At 40.5% G+C, this 18,155-nt stretch overlaps 2 protein-coding genes and 3 long non-coding RNA genes across 7 annotated transcripts; 2 read left to right on the forward strand and 3 right to left on the reverse strand.

Annotated features, from left to right (window-relative positions):
• Positions 1-1,311: 1,311 nt before the first annotated feature.
• On the forward strand, positions 1,312-2,505 carry LOC125991393 (uncharacterized). The gene is made up of 2 exons (XR_007489270.2): positions 1,312-1,900; positions 2,125-2,505. It is a non-coding gene; the product is annotated as an uncharacterized lncRNA (long non-coding RNA).
• LOC137839828 (uncharacterized) lies at positions 1,681-2,912 on the reverse strand. The gene is made up of 5 exons (XR_011086161.1): positions 2,648-2,912; positions 2,095-2,591; positions 1,969-2,021; positions 1,837-1,888; positions 1,681-1,761 (listed from the first exon to the last, which is right to left on the reverse strand). It is a non-coding gene; the product is annotated as an uncharacterized lncRNA (long non-coding RNA).
• A 1,505-nt stretch (positions 2,913-4,417) lies between these two features.
• On the reverse strand, positions 4,418-7,896 carry rfng (RFNG O-fucosylpeptide 3-beta-N-acetylglucosaminyltransferase). Its single transcript, XM_049758583.2, has 8 exons — positions 7,426-7,896; positions 6,852-6,900; positions 6,667-6,769; positions 6,437-6,590; positions 6,248-6,333; positions 5,996-6,161; positions 5,824-5,909; positions 4,418-5,759 (listed from the first exon to the last, which is right to left on the reverse strand). Exons 1-8 carry the CDS (start codon positions 7,894-7,896, stop codon positions 5,684-5,686), a joined length of 1,191 nt encoding a protein of 396 aa, XP_049614540.1. The 3' UTR covers positions 4,418-5,683.
• On the forward strand, positions 6,360-8,709 carry LOC125991073 (uncharacterized). Its single transcript, XR_007489180.2, has 2 exons — positions 6,360-6,499; positions 6,655-8,709. It is a non-coding gene; the product is annotated as an uncharacterized lncRNA (long non-coding RNA).
• Positions 8,710-9,066: 357 nt separating this feature from the next.
• Positions 9,067-18,053, reverse strand: atp6v0a1b (ATPase H+ transporting V0 subunit a1b). Of its 3 annotated transcripts, none has more exons than XM_049758581.2 (22): positions 17,955-18,053; positions 17,156-17,288; positions 17,007-17,085; positions 16,796-16,893; positions 16,584-16,712; positions 16,427-16,509; positions 16,235-16,361; positions 16,078-16,160; positions 15,849-15,942; positions 15,026-15,238; positions 14,779-14,929; positions 14,532-14,671; positions 14,297-14,460; positions 14,127-14,217; positions 13,932-14,050; positions 13,625-13,841; positions 13,421-13,528; positions 12,810-12,917; positions 12,127-12,144; positions 11,442-11,559; positions 11,192-11,363; positions 9,067-9,889 (listed from the first exon to the last, which is right to left on the reverse strand). In XM_049758581.2, exons 2-22 carry the CDS (start codon positions 17,270-17,272, stop codon positions 9,796-9,798), a joined length of 2,523 nt encoding a protein of 840 aa, XP_049614538.1. In that variant the 5' UTR covers positions 17,273-17,288; positions 17,955-18,053; the 3' UTR covers positions 9,067-9,795. The 3 variants fall into 3 exon arrangements, with proteins under 3 accessions (XP_049614538.1, XP_049614536.1, XP_049614539.1); XM_049758579.2 differs by having other exon boundaries at positions 12,810-13,010; XM_049758582.2 differs by lacking the exon at positions 12,127-12,144.
• Positions 18,054-18,155: the final 102 nt, after the last annotated feature.

Raw genomic sequence — 18,155 nt, forward strand, 5'->3', positions numbered from 1 at the left:
GTGGAGACCGAGAGAAGCAGTCAAAGACTTGGCTCTGTTCAGCGGCTGAAGGCAAACACTCAACTCCAAGGTGAAAAGAGCCTTCCAAAACCTAAGTGCCACTTTGCCCGCCTCCTAACTCTGCCCAAATTCAGCCTGGCCAATCACGGCTCGGCTCAAAATTTGCATAACCACGCCCCTTTTCCGACAGCCAATCAAAATGCAGCATTTGCACATCTAACCAATCAGATTGCTTCATTTTAAAGAGACCACGCCCACTAGAATGCCAACCAATAGCATGGTACCTCATTTGCATATCCACGCCTACTTGTAGACCAACCACAGCCTTTTATTCTCATTGCTCCACCCAGTTTTTGAGCTCTCAGCCAATCATGAAGCAGTATTCCAGTCATGATTCCGCCCCATTTCTCAAAAAATTTCACCAGAAAAAAAATCCGTAAAAAAAATCCAGAAATTTTTGGGGTAGGCAAAAAAAATAAAATTAAAAAAAAGTTTGAAAAGCATATTTTATTTTGTTTTAAAGTTATAATTGAAAATGAAGAGTTGAAAGTTTGTGTTATTTGTAATAAAGCTTTATTTCTTTTGCAGAGTAAACATTAATCACAACAAAGTAACAAGTTGGATGGCAATCTGGTCGTTGCCGAGTGCTGAAGTGGTCGGTCAGAGGGACGAGTGGTAGAGTGGTGAGCCAGAGAGACGAGTGGTCGGCCAGTGGGACGAGTGTTTCTCCATGCCTGGACCCAAGACAAAAAGAGATTGGTAAGTAAAAAGCTAAGTCAACGTTTTGTGCAGAAAAGGTTTTGGCATGAAACATACCAGTGCGCAAGCAGAGTTGTTCATGGCACCAACCATGGCAAGCTGCACGACCAGGAAGCTGATTTTGTTCCTCGCTGCATGACCCAGGAATTAGATTTTGTTCCTTACTGCCTGTCAGAAAATAGGAGAAAAAAAATTGTTGGAATACAGATAAGATTGTGCAATGAGCAGGATTCAAAGTGCCTCACTTCTCAGGTTGCCTTAGAGCTGAGTAAGTAACATCAAAGTGCTGCTGGTATACAGCTTTGCTCTGGTCCTCAGCTTCCGCTATGAGCAGGTACTTGATGGTGCTTCACACTGGACAAAAAAACAAATTCAAATTTTGAAACATGTTGTCTAAAATGTGACTTATTTTCCTTCTCTTACCAGCAGAGGGCTCTTCAGGCAGCACAGACCCAGGTGAACAAGCTCAGAGTAGTTGTGGCTGAAGACGAACTGTGGCAGGCTTTGCACTTTGTGGACCAGGATTTGTCACCTCTGCCTGGAAAGAAAGGAACATTGACACAACATCTCCATTTAAGTTTACTGGTTTTATTTTTAACTGTAGACTGGAAGCAGCCGGTCACTGGTGCGCAGGCAGAGTTCCTGAAATGTTGTAACAACTCTCCAGGATGGACACCTGCACACAACACAAACAAGGGACCCATCATGCTGCCATTTAGTACATTTTATTTCAGTGGCAACTGAAAATAGAGAACCTTGAGGAACCTCTGCATGGTTTGGGAGAGCTTTTACCTTTGGCCAGCAGGTGGCAGATTTTCCAACTGCATCCTTACTGAAAAGGTCTCTGCAGGATGAGGGAGGCATAAAAAATAAAGCAGGTAAGTGCTTTTAAATAATGCCAAGTTTCTATTTAGTTGTCACCTGTCAGCATGTTGATTCCACAGGTTCAAAACCTGTCCGCTCTTCACCAGTAAACGCAGAAACCTGGTCTTTTAGCCCCACCTGGTGGACAAAAGGAGGAAAAACATGCTTAGATGTTTGAAATGTGTCAAACATTTGGACGCGTGCGTGTTTCACCAGTGAGAAATGGAGGGCAGCACCGACGTCTCTCCAACCACAGCTCGCTGGTCTGAAAGACACGGTAACGTTACAACCATTCTGCTTTTACATTTTCACCCTAACAAGCAAATTGAGCAAGAGTAGACCTACCTGCAAGTGTCTCATGAAGCCATGTGAGGACTGCAAGGTGGCCATCTTGGACCCTGCAGACAAAAGAAAGAACAAACGTTTGCTTTAGTCAATTTGATAAGATGCCTTGCTAATAAAAATATTTGCCATTTTGCAGTCAATCTCCCTGTGTTCCAGATGCTGGCCTGTGGACAGAAATGACAAGACCATTAGAAGCAGTCGATTGAAAGAGTTGACTTTAAAACTCACAGAAAGTCAGTCGGCCATGACGGGCACGTTTTGAGGCTTTGCACCTGCAGACAGAAAGTAGAAAATTAACACGAATGCATCGAAATACCCGTTTCAGTCATTCTCTGGTGGATTTATGCAAACGCTGCCTTGTCTACTTACCTTCTGCCAAACGGCGCTGTCGTCCAGATGTTCCTAAATGTTTGTGCAAAAATAGTGTTAGTGATGTTTCCACACGGTGCATGCTTGAGTTTTGAAAATATACCTGTACTTACTCACCGTTAAATGCTTCAATTGTTTGGTTGCACGCCAAATAAATGCGTTTAAGTGGTCGTTGGAGATGTTAACTGCTAACGCTAGCTTCTGCAAACTTTTGAGCTTGCAAGATGGAAGCACGCCCAAAGTGCAACTAGACGCTGAAAGAGAGCAAAAGCAGTTAGTTTCTAAAGGTTAACAAAAGTTGTACACCCACCTTGTCACTTTTATACGCTGTTGTGGAGCCGGCGTCGCAGGTGGACCAGAGCAACGTGGCTCTCGCTGTCAGTGGTGAGTGCTCGAATGAGTGGCGCGTTCTTGACGCCTTTTATACTCTTTTTGTGATGACGTCATTAGAAGAAAAAAAGAAAAAAAACTTTCAAACAGGTGCTCGCGCGAGAGAAAAACTGCAAAGGCAAATCTTGGGAGTGTTCGGGCATCGAACCAGCACCGCTATCTTCAGAGGCAATGGTCTTATCCCCTCGACCATTGTCCGTTGGTCACGGTTGAAAGAATTCTTTCTATTATCCCAAATCATGACTGTATCTTCAGGAAAAGTTTAGAGTAACCTTCAATTACAAACAGTCGACCAAGATGTTTAAGATCTCGAATGGCCGGATGGTTAAAGCTTTTGCCTTGAGTTCGGGAGAGGCGGGTTCGAATCTTGCATGTCGCTCTATTTATTGGAAAGTGATGCACGGAGCGGGTCTCGAACCCGAGGCTGCTGGACACCAACCCAAGTCGAGAACCAGTCAACTATTTTGGCGATGAAATTTTCGAAGTTTTCTTATGTATTTATAGAATACGTTACAAGAGTAGATAAAATTGTAAAATCAACATGCACATATAGAACACCAAGTGGTCTAGTGGTTAAAGTTTTTGCCTTATGTTCCGGAGAACCGAGTTCGAATCTCACACTATTCAAACTTTAGCTTAAAGTCCGCTTCGTGTGGGGCTCGAACCATGGTCTCTCGAACACCGGGTAAAGTTATAAACCATTCTGCCATTTTGGCGGGGAAATCCGGCTGTTTTTTTTTGGTAGTGTATTGTACTTAGAGGACGCCTGGTCGCGAAAAGGAAAAATTGACATGCTCATTTTACGATGGGTTACATACAAGTGAATGGGGGCACTGCCATCTCGCGGTAGCTTGGCGTCATTACATGAACCGCTTCATAAACTAGAGTCAAAAGCCTGTATGTTTAATATCGTACGACGTACGTATTTATTTAATTGTGCTTATGTGATGATCTTTTAAACTAAACAAATGTATAGTAAACTACTCATATGTTTAAGTTCTAATAACCATATTGTAACTGAAGTGGAAATATATTTTCATTAAAGAAGGAGCAATGATGAAATGGAAATGGACATGTTCATTTTACACCGGGTTACATACAAGTGAATGGGGGCACTGCCATCTAGTGGTATCTTAGCGTCATTACATGAACCACTTTATTGACGATAGTCAAAACCCCATTAATTAAATTATATAAAATTATACTATTTAATGAAAATAATGATAACAACATATATATAAAATACTACTACTAATAATAATTATAATCAAATTTATACAGAAATTATCACTATAAATCATTATATAAATTATATATATATATACACAAAATTATTTTATATTATTAAATATTACTATATTGTAATTTCACATAATTTAATTAATATAATATTAATTGAATTAATATATTGTATAAATTAATATAATATATTAATTGAATTAATGTATTAAATGGGCTTTTGACCATAGTCTATAAAGAGGTTCATGTAATGACGCTACCCTACCGCAAGATGGCAGTGCCCCCATTCACTTGTATGTAACCCGGTGTAAAATGAGCATGTCAATTTTTCCTTTTCGCGACCAGGCGTCCTGTAAGTTCAATACACTACCAAAAAAAACAGCCGGATTTCCCCATTTCCATTTTCGTTATCAAGCTAATATTGCAATAATGAACAAAACTAACCACAATGTACATTTTGCATTTATTTGGTAATAAAGATAAACTGTCAGTAACTGTTGGTAATAAAGTCAAACTGTCAAAATTAAGAGCATCCAACTTCATGAAAATGCTATTAACATTGTTCAATCAAATGTTTGAAGTCACACAGCCGAATGTTATTTTAAAAAAAAAAGGAATAACCAATGTTAAGATACACCGTTTGAAGGCATTACGTACATACATTGGTGCATATTTGGACTTTTTTTCCATTACTGTACGTAGTTCACATTTAATGATCACATGTAAAACCACTTTAGAAAAAAGGCATCTCACAAAACATGCAGTCAAAATAGTGCAATAAAAATACACAAATACCTAAGGTACAATGGGATCATGATATTACGAAGATATGTAACAATATTAAAAACACCATCATACAAAACCTTCCAGGTTTTGCTGCCATTAGTCCAAAAACCAAATACTCCTAAATTCACATGCAATGTACCTCATCATCTCATCCCCGAGTCATCACCCATCATTCCCATTTGTTTAAAAAAAAAAAAAAAATTACAATACTGTGAATATGGCCATTTATATAAAGTTTAAATAACAGAAATAAAAAGGTGTACCAAGAGGAACTGAACTGTCCTGCTTGGTGGAAATAAGTCTGTAGAAAAATGTATTTCACTTTTAAAACTCCAACCGTAGCATTGAGGCAAAGATGCTTTTGCAAATAAACCAATAAGTCAGAATATGAGTTCATTTCTGTGAACCATCTGAACGTCCTGTCCTCCCTCCTTCTTGCAGACACCATACAGTACTCCTTTTTTTTTAAATAATCCTCCCCATATGAAAAAAGAACAACAAGAAAATTATTTTCCAAATTAAAGCACTTAGTTTTGGGACTATTAAATTGTAAGATGATTGTTTACATTTCATTTATTTTCTAAACTCTATGACTGCAATCCCAAACATGTTTTTCCTTTTTTTTTTAGTGTTTTTAAATCCTCTTCACAGTTCTTTCTTCAATGCTATGCACTAATCATAGTTTGTGTTTCTTCATTGTTTTCACTAAAAGCTCACTCGAGCACCTCAGCAGAAAATGTCTATAATTTGACAGTGGGTTCTGAGAGAAGCTCCAAAAGCACTTCGGGCTCTGTAACGCATGGCTTTGAATCAAAGATGTGTTTTGCAATCATTTCAAACACTCATGAGGTAGGCTAGAATTAAAGCATCAGTTGTGAGGAATTCCCAACTACAGGAGAGCAGGGTAGAACTTCAAATGACACGCTGGAAGTCAATTTCCGTTGTGAGGTTTAGTTTTTGGACACCAGTCAGTATCTGGATATAGTAGGCAGTGGACTGTCTTAAATCTGTGGAATTGCAAGAGGAATTGACCAACAAAGTTTTTGGGCCATTTTTTGTGATTTTCTCTACCTTGTCGGATCTTCAACCAGTGAAAAGCCTCCGAGGATGCTGACCACATTTCGTCGATTCTCATAGCCTCCGTAGCTAAGCGTCACCTATTATTAAAATAGTGATAATGCTGATAGTGGTGTTTTTTTTTTTTTTTGGGCCACTATAATCATATGACAATTTATACACAAACCTGGTCCAACACAGTGTCAGTAGGAAGCTTCTGAAGATTCTCCAGGTGGGAGTGGAAGAGCGGTGTGTGTATTAACGCGACCTCCAGCAGAGCCTCGATAATGTAGCCGATGGTGCAATCGTCCGGGAGGCGGATCTTCTCTGCCGTGCTGATGAAATTTCCCAAACTGACGTGAAGACAAGAGAGAGTTTCACATTTCAAATGTATGCCTGCACTCATTGGCTCCAAAAGTGTTTAGTGGGCGGGACCGACCTGGCCCATGGACTCATTTTCAACGCCAGACCTCGGCTGATACAGAAACCTGCACCGCCTGTTGCGAACCAGAATTTGACTGACACCTGAAACAAACAATTGAAGTCAAATATGAAGCCATTTTATCCACAAATATTAGCTACACTGTCTAAGAAAACTATAATCAACTCAACAACTGGATTTACGGACCATTCCGTTGCTCTTGACCCGCTCTGCAGCTTCTATGGGATGATCAAGACTGGGTCGACCCAGGTAAACATCCTGACTGTGGTGGTAGGAGGACAGCAGTTGCAACAGGCTTGGCAGGATCACATAGTTATCATCATCCACATGACAGAACCACCTGTGGGCACACAAAATATGACTTGGCAAAGTGTTCAAGTCATGCTCTCCGCTGGGACTTTTAGGAACCTACTCACTTCTTCTGAGACTCGATGAATTTGTCATACTCGACGGACATCTTGCAGCAGAGAGCCTGTCGAGTGTGAGCTGCTGAACAGTTGGTGTTTATAATATTTGCACCTATAGAGAAGAAAAAAAGATAAGTCAAGTCATCTAGAATAATGGTCAATAACTGAAACTTATTTTTTATAACCTCTTTTACCTGTTCTCATCTTAAGCTCTTTATCCTCACCATCTGAGAATAAGTAGGTCTGGAAAAGAAAAAGGCGCATTGTTACAAACTGTCAACTCATGCACACACACACACACAGTTGTCATACAATGGGCCTATTGATGACTCGTGATTGAGAGAAGCATTCAAAACGTGCAAATAATGATATTTTGGTAAATAAATATAAATGGCAGAAATGATCAAGTGTATGGCTTGGGTGGAACTCACACTGGAGGTCTTTTACAAGACGTCTGGCCAGTAAAAGCTCAAGTGTTTATATTGGGAGCACACGTGGAACTGTAAGACTCTTGCGACTGTCGAGTGCTTCAGCAGTTTGTTCCAGAATAGCTTTTTCCAAACTCTCTAATTAACAGCATCTGCACACTGAGCTGTTTCAAACTCTTTTTTTTTGTCATAGCTTCTTTCGGAGGGCCATTATGACTGCCAACCCAAATAAATGTATGAGCACCTCATATTATATACAATTATAAATTATTATATATTATTAAAAAAAAAAAACTTGCTCTAAAAACTGCTCTATTTGGAACTAACTAAGTCATCTCACCTGTTCTTTAGCCCGTGATATCCAGGTCTGAATCAGCAGCTCCAGTCTGGACTTGTGGTATTTCCTGGTGGTTTTAACTGCAATAAAAATGTCCTTTAATTCCAACAGGTCTCGTGGTCCAGGGCCAGGCAAAATGTGGCCTTGTCCTTCATGGGTAGAAAGCTCTTTTTCACTTTCTTTGTAATGGTCATCGTCAAAAGGTTCAGTCTCTATGGTAGCGTTCAGTCCTTGTGAGCTTATATTCAACCCGGTGGGCCTTTCTGTGTCTCCAGCAGAATCAGACAGTGAAGTGGAAGATGAGGTCTTGATTTGAGGTCTGGGCTGCGGAAGGTCTAGCTGGCGGGCCGTCGGTTGGAAGGCCGGGATGAGCAACAAGAGGAGCCCGCCGAGCACCAGGGAAAGCAGGAAGCCCACCTTATTGACGCCCAACGACGCTATGTGCATTCTGGCAGGCCCAAGGAGACGGCGCATCAGCCTCCAGGGCTGAAGCCACTTTCCACGCTGCCTCGTCCCATTCTCACTCCATCACGCTGAATTCTGCGGAAGTTGAGGTAGTCAATATAAGAAGAAAAAAAAAGATGTAACATTCACATCTTTGCACGCTAAACATTTTGAAGGATGCTTTAATATGATGCATTCAATTGCCATTGGTGAGAAATTCTGGAATGAGTCAAATTACAGGGTAAATACACTTTGATATGTACTGGAGATTATACTATTTTTAGATGTTCCCTAATCTAATTATTTAGAAGTGTCAATCATTGACAGAATCGTCAATTGTTCTTCAAATATTTAACCACGACACCACTTCCGTTTCACAATAGTAGAACTCAACCTTAGGTCACTCATAATTGTCAATGACTATTGTCACTTTTCGAACGTTTGCTTACAAACAGAAACTTACCGAGAAATATCGGAGAATCCATCCAAAGTCCACAATGAGCCACCCAGGAGAATCCGACAGAGTGGAACTTTAACTCAATTAGCCTAGTTAGCTTACTAGAAAACAATCCACGAGAGCCGAAGTTAGAAGTTTTAGACAATTTTCTCCCAACTGATGGACTTAGCGCCTTTCGTATAAAATTCTGTAGTAGTCTAAAGTCTTAAATAGTGTACTTAATCGCCTGTGAAGATTCAATCGTATATTTCGAATACAATACAATCTCATACAAAGACGAAAACAAAGTTGCCTTGCAGGTCAAGTGGAGCACTCAGAAGTAATAATCGAATCAAGTTTCCGGGATAAAAAAGGTACCATTTCCGGTTACCCTTCAAAATAAATAAAACTAATAAAATGAAATAAAACTGGGTCAACAACAATAATAAAGCATATCAACATTGGATTTAAGATACAAGCATGTTTCAAGTTGTTAAATTATGCAAACTATGCAGTTTAACATAAATTGAGGTTCTGACATGTTTCCAACGCTGTAGAAGACAAGAAAGAAGAAAATCCATACCCCATAACTTTATTAATCACACCACACACACACACACATACACACAGACAACCTCCCACATCACCAATAACGTAGCAACAATAGTTCTATTTTTGATTTGTGGAGCATGACCTGCAGTTACACACATCATCAAGAGATCAACTCCAGTTTAACTCCACGAAATGATGGTGACAGTAATCTCTCACAATGGATACATGTCCATTTAATTTCCATTTTTGTTTGTCTGTCTGAAACTGTAGCTTATTTTCCATGAAATATTTGTGTTCACACCAAATAGATGATCATTTAAAGACAAACTTTCCTCTACAATTGACACAGAAGACATGCAGGAGACAGCAGGTAACACAATCTTACCAGAGGACTATTTTGTCGTCTCACAATAACATTGCTGTGTGGTTTTAAATCACCAAAATTCTCTCGATATATAGTTTTTGTAGGAAAATAATAAAATACTGATATGGCTTCTCATTGATATTTCAATTCATGCCTGACATCCTATAGATGTTGCAGGTATCGTTTTATAGGCAAGATGCAACCTTTTTATTACTGTTATTACAAACAACTTTGATTTTTATTTCTTTTTCACTTAATGGCGCCATATTACCACTTCTCCACAGCCTTAAATTTCAAAGTTGCCGGGTTGAGACTCACAACAGGAAATGACATCTTATTTCACAAGCCTCACTGAATCTATTCGACAATAAATACATAAATAAAAGGATTTTTTTTCTTTTGCAAGTGAACACAATACCAGCATGACGGGGTATTGAAAGTGGAATCCGTTACAATAGTTAATTTACTAATAGCACAAAGAAGAAAGGTTTTTGGATTGCCACTAGAGGGAAACAGAGATTTGTACCAGGGTTCATGCACACAGCTAGGAAGAGAGAAGACTAGACTTCCCTGATGATTATTCGTCAAATCTTCCATCCAGGATGCTTTCAAATGAAAAGGGGACAAACTTGAAGCCCTGGCCGGAATAAAATTTATTCTGGAACTCCACCCTGAAAAGAAAGAATGGAGTGGAATAAGTATGTGCTCAGTCAGAGGGCTATATAGGTTCTTCCTCATCACCACAAAGTTCCAAGAACAATTTGTTCTTTCATACAAACATCTCCCTCACGTCAACATCTGTAGCAACTTATTCTTTTTTGTATTTATGTATTTTTTTTATTCATTTATTTATTTATGTATCCATTTATTTATCAATTTATTTATTACAAAAGAAGAAACATCAGCTCCACCTATCAAATGGATGCAATACACCAAAGGCTAAAAAGAACGGGGTGTCAGTTCCCTCTGGATCCGGGCCTCAGCGATTGAGGGGAGCTGCCCAGGAATGTCTCCAAGCCCTGGCAAATATTTGGTCTACCAGTGGCGTGAGAGGGTAACACTTAAAATGTGGAAAGAAACGAGAGATCCTCTCATCTGCCTCCCTCGCTCTCTCGCTCTCTCGCTCTCTCCTTCCACCCTAACCCTACACATGTGTGGAAATGGAAAAACTCTTTGTGCATTACACACAGCACTTTGGCCTTGTAGTCATTTGTGTGCAGACAAGTCATCAGCACGTGCGTGTGAAGAACAGGCACCGAAGCAGAGGGCTGATGTTGACTGCTGTTAACTCTGAGCACAACAATTTCCATTCGCTCATATCCGTGAAAAATACTCCAGGCCTCTTTTTAACCTTAGCGGATACCTGTTGAGCTGACACGCTTCTGCTTTATTAACCAAGTAACATTCTCCTCCAAGGAGTGTAATGGATGGACTGACAAGATGTTAAGCTACGGAGACCTGTTGAGCCTTTGATTTATGAAGCAAGTAATTCTCCGACAGATTATGCATTTTTTGAACATGGTATGAAGACTCAATGAATTCCAGATTGTAGGGGTCAATAATGTCAGACACTACCCAGGTAGCGATTGACCTTTGCATTGCAAACAGATATTTTGTTAGCATCAACTGGATTATTGTTATTATTCATAAATAATAGTGCTCCTTTACATTCCAGCAGTGTTGATGATGTCCTCCAATGGGCTAATGTTTGACTTGTGTGTACTCAGCATGGTGCAAGGAGGCGATGGATCTGGAAGTTAGTTATTTTAAGTCCCTCGTTTGGTAAAGCTCTTTGGATCAGGAATGTTTCATGTTCCGTTCATTCTTCATGTACTTGTCAAGATGCTCTTTGGCAGAGATACTTGGTTCAAAAGGTGAAAAATGACAGCGCATGTTTTTTCTCAATGTATGATGGGGAGAAATGTTATCATGAACAAATATGGATGGGCACTCCTGTGTTTGTTGTTTCTCACCAGTGAAGACGTAGGGCGTGTAAAAAAGCAGACAGCCCCTCCATGATGAGCAGAATAGCGACCGTGAGGGTGGCGAACGCCGCAAAGATGATGGTGAGGCCGAAGAAACCGCCGCCGCTCCGGGAGGACAAACCCAGGTGCATTACCATGGACCACAAGACCTCTGACAGCTCTGAACAAATCCATGAATGTCAGTGAGAAGAACCAAAATGTATCTAGGCATCACTGGATAACATGTGTTTTTACTCACGCGCATGAGCCAAGCTCAAGGCCCAAAGACGGAGATAAGAGGCCGTGTTGGAGATGCATCCCAGGCAGTACTCGATGGTGTGGATGGCTTGATGTACAGCCACATCACCAAAGTCAAACTGGTGGGGGGGGAGAAAAGGTTTTTAATTTTTGCTCAAAAGGTTTGCAGTGCAAGCAAGTGAAAGAAACCAGGGTTTGTAGGAAATACTGTTTTGTCCAAAAGGATCATAGACGTGAACATGTTTGTGTATTGTCGCTCCATTCACACCATCCTGGAACAAGGCAAGCCTTTCCTGTATAAAGTGGGCGGGGCTATTGCTGAATTTGGCTTGGTGCTGCCCGGCCGGGTTTCCGCTTTCCATGCTTGTCTTTTGTTCTTGGACTCATGGAATTGAGTTCATGGAAGTTGCTTCATTGTTCCCATTCAAAGGGTCTCCAACGTAAATGGCTAGAGAAAACAAAACTGGCGGCCAGTCTGATGTCATGGTGGATGCTCTCGGAGATACGGTGAAGAACACTTGTTTCTCAAGTGCCATTATTTTATCAATTCTAATCATAAAGTATTTCAAAATTCCTAGGTGCCCACCTGCAAAGTTTCTTGAAATTGGAAATGAAAATACAAACACAAAATCTCAGATTTGTAAGACACCAAGCATGCTGAAATGAAACGCCACATCGTTTCTTACCGGCTCTTCCTCTGCATGCTTGAAAGTAAGGAAATGTGAAAGATTAGTATCAGTTTGGTAACTAAGTGAAATATTTAACCCATTCCAAAATTGGAATAGAAAGTGAGTACCATTTGTAAAATGTGTAATATTAGGAGACGTTTCGAACTTATCCTTAATCTCTAAGCATGGCTACATGGAATATCAGTGCCTTGGAAAAAAAAATGGTGATGAATGTAGTCCTGTTCAATTCAATCACAGTTATGCAATATGTTATCACAACATAAACACTCCAACGTAGTATGCATCCGACCTGGGGCACACCAAAGCTCTGAGTCAACTGGGTGGTATTTTCAGAAATTCCATTCCCTGGTTCTCATGAAAAACACCTCAGTGTTTACGTTTCTGAAATGGAAAATCCGACTCTTATCTGCTCTAGTCCATCACAGGCCTCCCTTTCTACACTATTTGAAAAGTACACATTGCACCATCTCCTCCTACTACCCAGGAGAGAAAGTGAAATAAATATGAAATCAAATGAAATATGAACTAAATTGTATGATTGTACATTTTAATCAAATAAATAAAAGAATACATTTAATGAAAATGAAATCAATGTATTAATAATATTTGTTTTTTTCTTCCAAATTCAACATAGCGATTTCCAGTCAGCTATCATCAATAAAGAGATTTGACGCGCTCACCTCATCTTCCTCCTCTGAGTGTTGGGAGAGCTGGTCGTGGTCCATGATCCCAGCCTCATCCTCCGTGGGCCCGTTGCCCACCCGCACCCCTCCGAACTTCTGAGTGCCCTGTTGGGTGAGTCCGGTGCATGATGAGGACACGCCTGTTCGCTCTAAAGATTGCTCTAGATTCTCTGCAGGGGTTTCTTGCATCTTCTGTGACTAGATACAAAAGTCACAAAAGCTTTGTCGGGCTTAAAGCAAGCCTTGCTTTGCACGCTGCTGCACATAGCCGCTCGTTTTAACATGGCACCCTAAACAGATGTTGAAGTCTCTCCAACTATAACGACTTTGAGGATGATCGAAAAATCGCAGCCGATAATATATTAGGTGTATTGTTTTGAATAATATTGCATTTAATCGTGGCGAAATGACTTCTTGAGGGTCAAAACATTTTATGTATGGACATTTGAGCTCATCTGTTTTGAGGGTGCCCTCAGATTTTCAGAGCGCTTTCAAGGCAAGCTTTAAGCATATCATGGCGAAACAACATATACTGAAAGACAGAATAGAAGCAAAAAAAAAGGTTACGTTGCAAAGGAAAAGAGTTTGAGGAGTGCATGTGGACATACCAGGTGCTTTTTCCACAGGTGCTGACGCCGAAGCACCATGGTTTTCACAACCAGCATACAGGGGACACATGCGAGGGCAATGAGCACCAACAAAATCTGGATCCCCATCTATAGATGCAAACACAGAGATAAAATTGTGATGAGTGTGTGTAGGCAGGGTAAAAAAAAAAAAGAAATCGAGAAGAGCATGAGGGGAAATAGCACCTGTCCCGCATAGAGGGATTTGGTAGTGGGGTCGCTGTAATTGAAGAGGCACATGTTGATAAAGTGGATGAGCAAGCTGGGAGCATCTTTGGAAGTCAATGCATCGTAAGCCGTCCATTTGTAGAAGACCAGCAAGGCCAGGTAACCAAACAGGCTGGACATGAAAACGATCTCTGGAATGAAGCCCAGGAAGATGTTCAGTGGCTTCTTGAAGTACCTGCAGTGAGACACATCATTTTTTAAAATCAAATAAGTTGAATCAATCAAAGAATAAAATTGGTATTTGAGTAAATGTGGCGGTACTTACAAATGGTTAAAAAGACTCAGAGAGACTCCAAACAGCATGTGGATAACACCGAGGATGACAGACATCTTCATTTTGAAGGAGTTGAGGAACGTCAGCTTGTTGGTGGCAATATTCCAGATCTACACATATGACAGCTGGATTTAATATCAACGAAACTCCCTCATTTCAACGATAAGATGTTCATTTTTGTTTTACCGGGTCAATTCCCAGAGGATAAGGCCCGTTGAACACACCAGGGATTGCTGGGTCCAACTGGAGCACTGCGTTTCCTTCAAGCGTTTGGAACCTTCAGCATGACAGGAATATATTGTATCATTTTTTATTTTATTGAAGATAATACTGTACTGTATAAAATTTCGACTTACGACCAATTAGCTCCTTTGGGGCCAAACATGGGCCTGACACTCCATCTAGAGCCAAACATGTTTAGTGATTTGGAAAAGCAATCATTGTAAATGATGCCTGTGTAGACGGAGAAGATCCCCATGAGCAATATGATGTAGCGTCCAGCAAACACCATATTGAACATCTGAAGGGAAATAGGAGATGGAGAGCGGTCAATGCATGGCTTAACATTCCAAGTGACCATTTTGATAATACCTCATTGTCACTTTTCTGGGAGAGGAGGCGACTTTCTCGGATGACTAAATAAAGAGCAGCGCAGGTCATTAGAAGGCCATGACCCATGTCGCCAAACATGACAGCAAACAGGAAAGGGAAGGTGATGATGGTGTATTGAGCTGTAGTGGAGAAGAAAAAGAGATTATTCAATTTGTTGAAATTCACCACACAGAAATTCCAATTGCTATCCTGTGTATTGTTTGATGGTTTCTTCAAATGACATCACCTGGATTGATTTCCCTGTAGTTTCCAATTCCATATGCATCCACAATGTTCTGAAAGCCGGAGGTGAATTTATTGGTCTTGTTAAAAGTGGGCGGAGTCTGTTTGGTTGTCATCCTGTTGAGGATTGACGGCACGGTCGAACCGCTTCGTTCCTGTCAAATTAAAAAGTAGTTTCAATTAGTTCTGTTATTTTAAACACTCTTATTTTATTTTAAAATGTGCTTTTAATTTTCATTCCAGAAACTCACCGTTCCTCTGCGTAGGGCAAACTGAATTGAGTCCAGATCTGAGACCGGGCACCAGACTTCGGCGATCAGACATTTCTGGGTCACGTCGATGTTGCACAGATTCAGAGTGTGGTAAATAGCCTTCATCTTGCGAACCTTGATGAACCACACTCGCATTGTCTTGGAGGCGGCCTGCAACACTCGCTGACGGTGGTCCTCGGTCTGGTTCAGAACCTGTGTTGGCAAAATCAAAGCATTAGTTGATAAACATCTTCCTCATGAGCATGGGATTCCAATTAAGAACCTGATTCATGTGCATTGCCATGAATGGCTTTTCCTGTTTTGTTGCAAATGTATGTCGATTAGCCGATATGGCAAATAATTAGCGTGGCAAATGTTCTATTGTATGAGCGTAATAAATTATGTGTCTGGCACGCTTTCACTTTCAATACCCAAGCAGAACAGAGACTCCTCCCCACCCCTACTTAAAAACGGCAAACTCTGGTCAGCACAATTTTTTGATAGCGGACAAACCTCTTTTGCAGATAAGAGCCAGTGCACAAAAAAACCCGTTGACACAACAATGGATTTTGGTGCAAGGAGCCTGAAGACAAATGACCTGTTGTAGACTTTCTGATTAATTTGTTGTTTTGAAGTTTTGCCACAAAGAATAAGGAACCCACTTTCAAAAGTAATGTTAATTATATAACAGTTTATTATATGGATTACCGAGGCGATGGTCTTTTAGTCATTTTTATTGTCCTGTTTTGCTCAATTCTTTCACCAAGAGTTCAGAATGTTTGATCCTTGCTTGGTTTATTGAATAAAAAAAAAGGGACTGTACCATTTGGAGATCGTCAATACGGCTGTTGACTCCAGCTAACATCTCTTTCCTCTCTTGTGGAGTCTCTGGGCAAGGGTACAGAGAGGCACGGAACCTGGAGGGAAAAAAAAATCTCAGTCAACTCACATCAAAGGGAAAGAGATTTTTGAAAAATAATGTCAAAATAGTTGGGTCTCTGAAGAGATGAACTAATATGTGCATTTCAAAATAAAAGGATAAAGACACCCACCCCTCACAAATCTTTTTCACCCTGTTCTTCAACTGATCACCTTGGAAGAAAATGATGAAGACCGATTTGTGGACTTGGTCTCCCTGTGTGATAGAATAATAAAAAACTTTTTTTATTATTGATTTCCTACCCACAAAGATGCTTTTTGTGTACTGACTGTGGCGGGGTCCTCCAGCGGGTCTTCGATCTCTGCCTTCCGTAAGAAAACGTTACCGCGGCACACGCGCCACAGCATTCTCTCAAAAGTTGGAATTCTTTCTCGACTGATCACACCCGCCACAAATCTGTACAATGAGAAGACCAGTTTTTGCTTTCAAGTAATTATAACAAATATTCTCTGATGCTTTACCCCAATCTGAGGGGAGCACCTCTTCCCCCTTCGTTGCCTTCCATGAGGGCTGATGACTCTTCTAATAAGTTGGGATCCTCCATCTAACAAAACCAACACAACCTTCTAATTCATTTTATGACAACCAATATAAAGAGAGCTACAAAAGTGTGAAAACCTCATCAAAGAACTGCTGCGTTCGACGAAGAATGTGTTTGAGCTCCGTCAACTCCAGGAAGTTCTTCTTCAGAGCTTCCTGGTTAGTGTTGATCTCCTTCAATTCGTTTTCCAACTTCTCAAAGGTAGCCTGCAAAGCGAAACAGCAGAGGTGATCAAATCAAATTGATTCATCGATTTGATCTAAATAATGACCAAATCAAATGAGTTCACCTCTAAATCGATCATATCCCTTGGAAAAGGAACCTCAGGATTTTCCCCGGTGTCAACAGTTGGAATATTGGCTTTCTTGATCTCCTTCTCCACAAATCCTATTCCGAGCAGTGAGAGAGCACGTTATGAAGTATCAAAATTTTTACTGTACATTTTATTTCAAACATAATTACACATAAATAGAATTCATTAAACTGTCTGAATGACTTACTTAATTTCCTGTCCATCTCCTCACATCTCCTCACTTCATTCACAAACTTTCGCTGGAACACATTCACGTCCGGATTGAGCTGGCAATGGAAATGTCCTTGTTAGGCGAGTAGAAATTGACATCACATGTTTAACACCATTCTTACTTACATCTCTAAACTGGACCATGCCAAGTTCTCCCAGTTCACTGACACAGCAGTAAGCCGCCTCTGACTGGAGGAACAGCTGGGCCAGTGTCATCTCCTCACTCCTGAATAGTTCCCCCATGATGATGACCAACCAGCTACACACATAAAAAAATACTATATATTAGACTTTTTAAAAAGCCACTAATGATGCTTACTGGCCAACAAGAACACAAAGGCAAAGCTGCCAGTACTTTTAACCTTCTGCCCCTGCCATGTAACAAAATGTCAATTCTCTGGATCAGTAAAATGTGGATTAATTAAAAAAAAAAAATCTAATATATATTAGATAGCTGATATGAAACTAGACAGAAACAAAACTACCCAAACAAGGAAGGGGGGGTTATTTTATTATCCTTGACTCTGTTTGTATGTTAGCTTGATCGAATGGTGCTCATCTGTCGTGAGCATCCTTCTTACTGCGGCACTGCCCTTCAGCTCAAGGACGCCATGATGCTGCCTGCTGACTTCCATCACCGCGACAGCCAGCATCTATTGCCTCTACATTCTCTCTCAACCACCATCTTGTTGCGCAAAAATACAGGAAGATTGTTGTTGCTTACAATTAAAAAATGATTCAACCTGTGATAGCTAAATGATGTCCGAAATCGAACCACAGAAAAGGTTTCGCATAGTCGTCCTTACTATCCATATTATGGAGGAGGTAACAGGTTTCGGAAAAAATGACGCACAAGCGCTGAACATGTTAATGAACGACCACAATGTATTAAAAAATATATTCATGTAGGTATTTTTATACTTACCGCTAAATACGTGTAATTTGTAAAAATCTCTGGCCTGCCGAGCCCTAAGGATGCTACGCTCGTCAAGTTGGATACACTAAACGTGAGTTCCGACATCCGTTGTTGAAACCAAAATAAAAGCATAAGACGGTGCAAATTGAATCGATGGCCGTTGACTGCACACAACACAGATCACAACAATTAAGCACAGGTCCGTAAAAT

The sequence above is a fragment of the Syngnathus scovelli genome, chromosome 21 (assembly GCF_024217435.2).
Source record: "Syngnathus scovelli strain Florida chromosome 21, RoL_Ssco_1.2, whole genome shotgun sequence".
In the NCBI taxonomy this organism is placed as follows: Eukaryota; Metazoa; Chordata; class Actinopteri; order Syngnathiformes; family Syngnathidae; genus Syngnathus; species Syngnathus scovelli.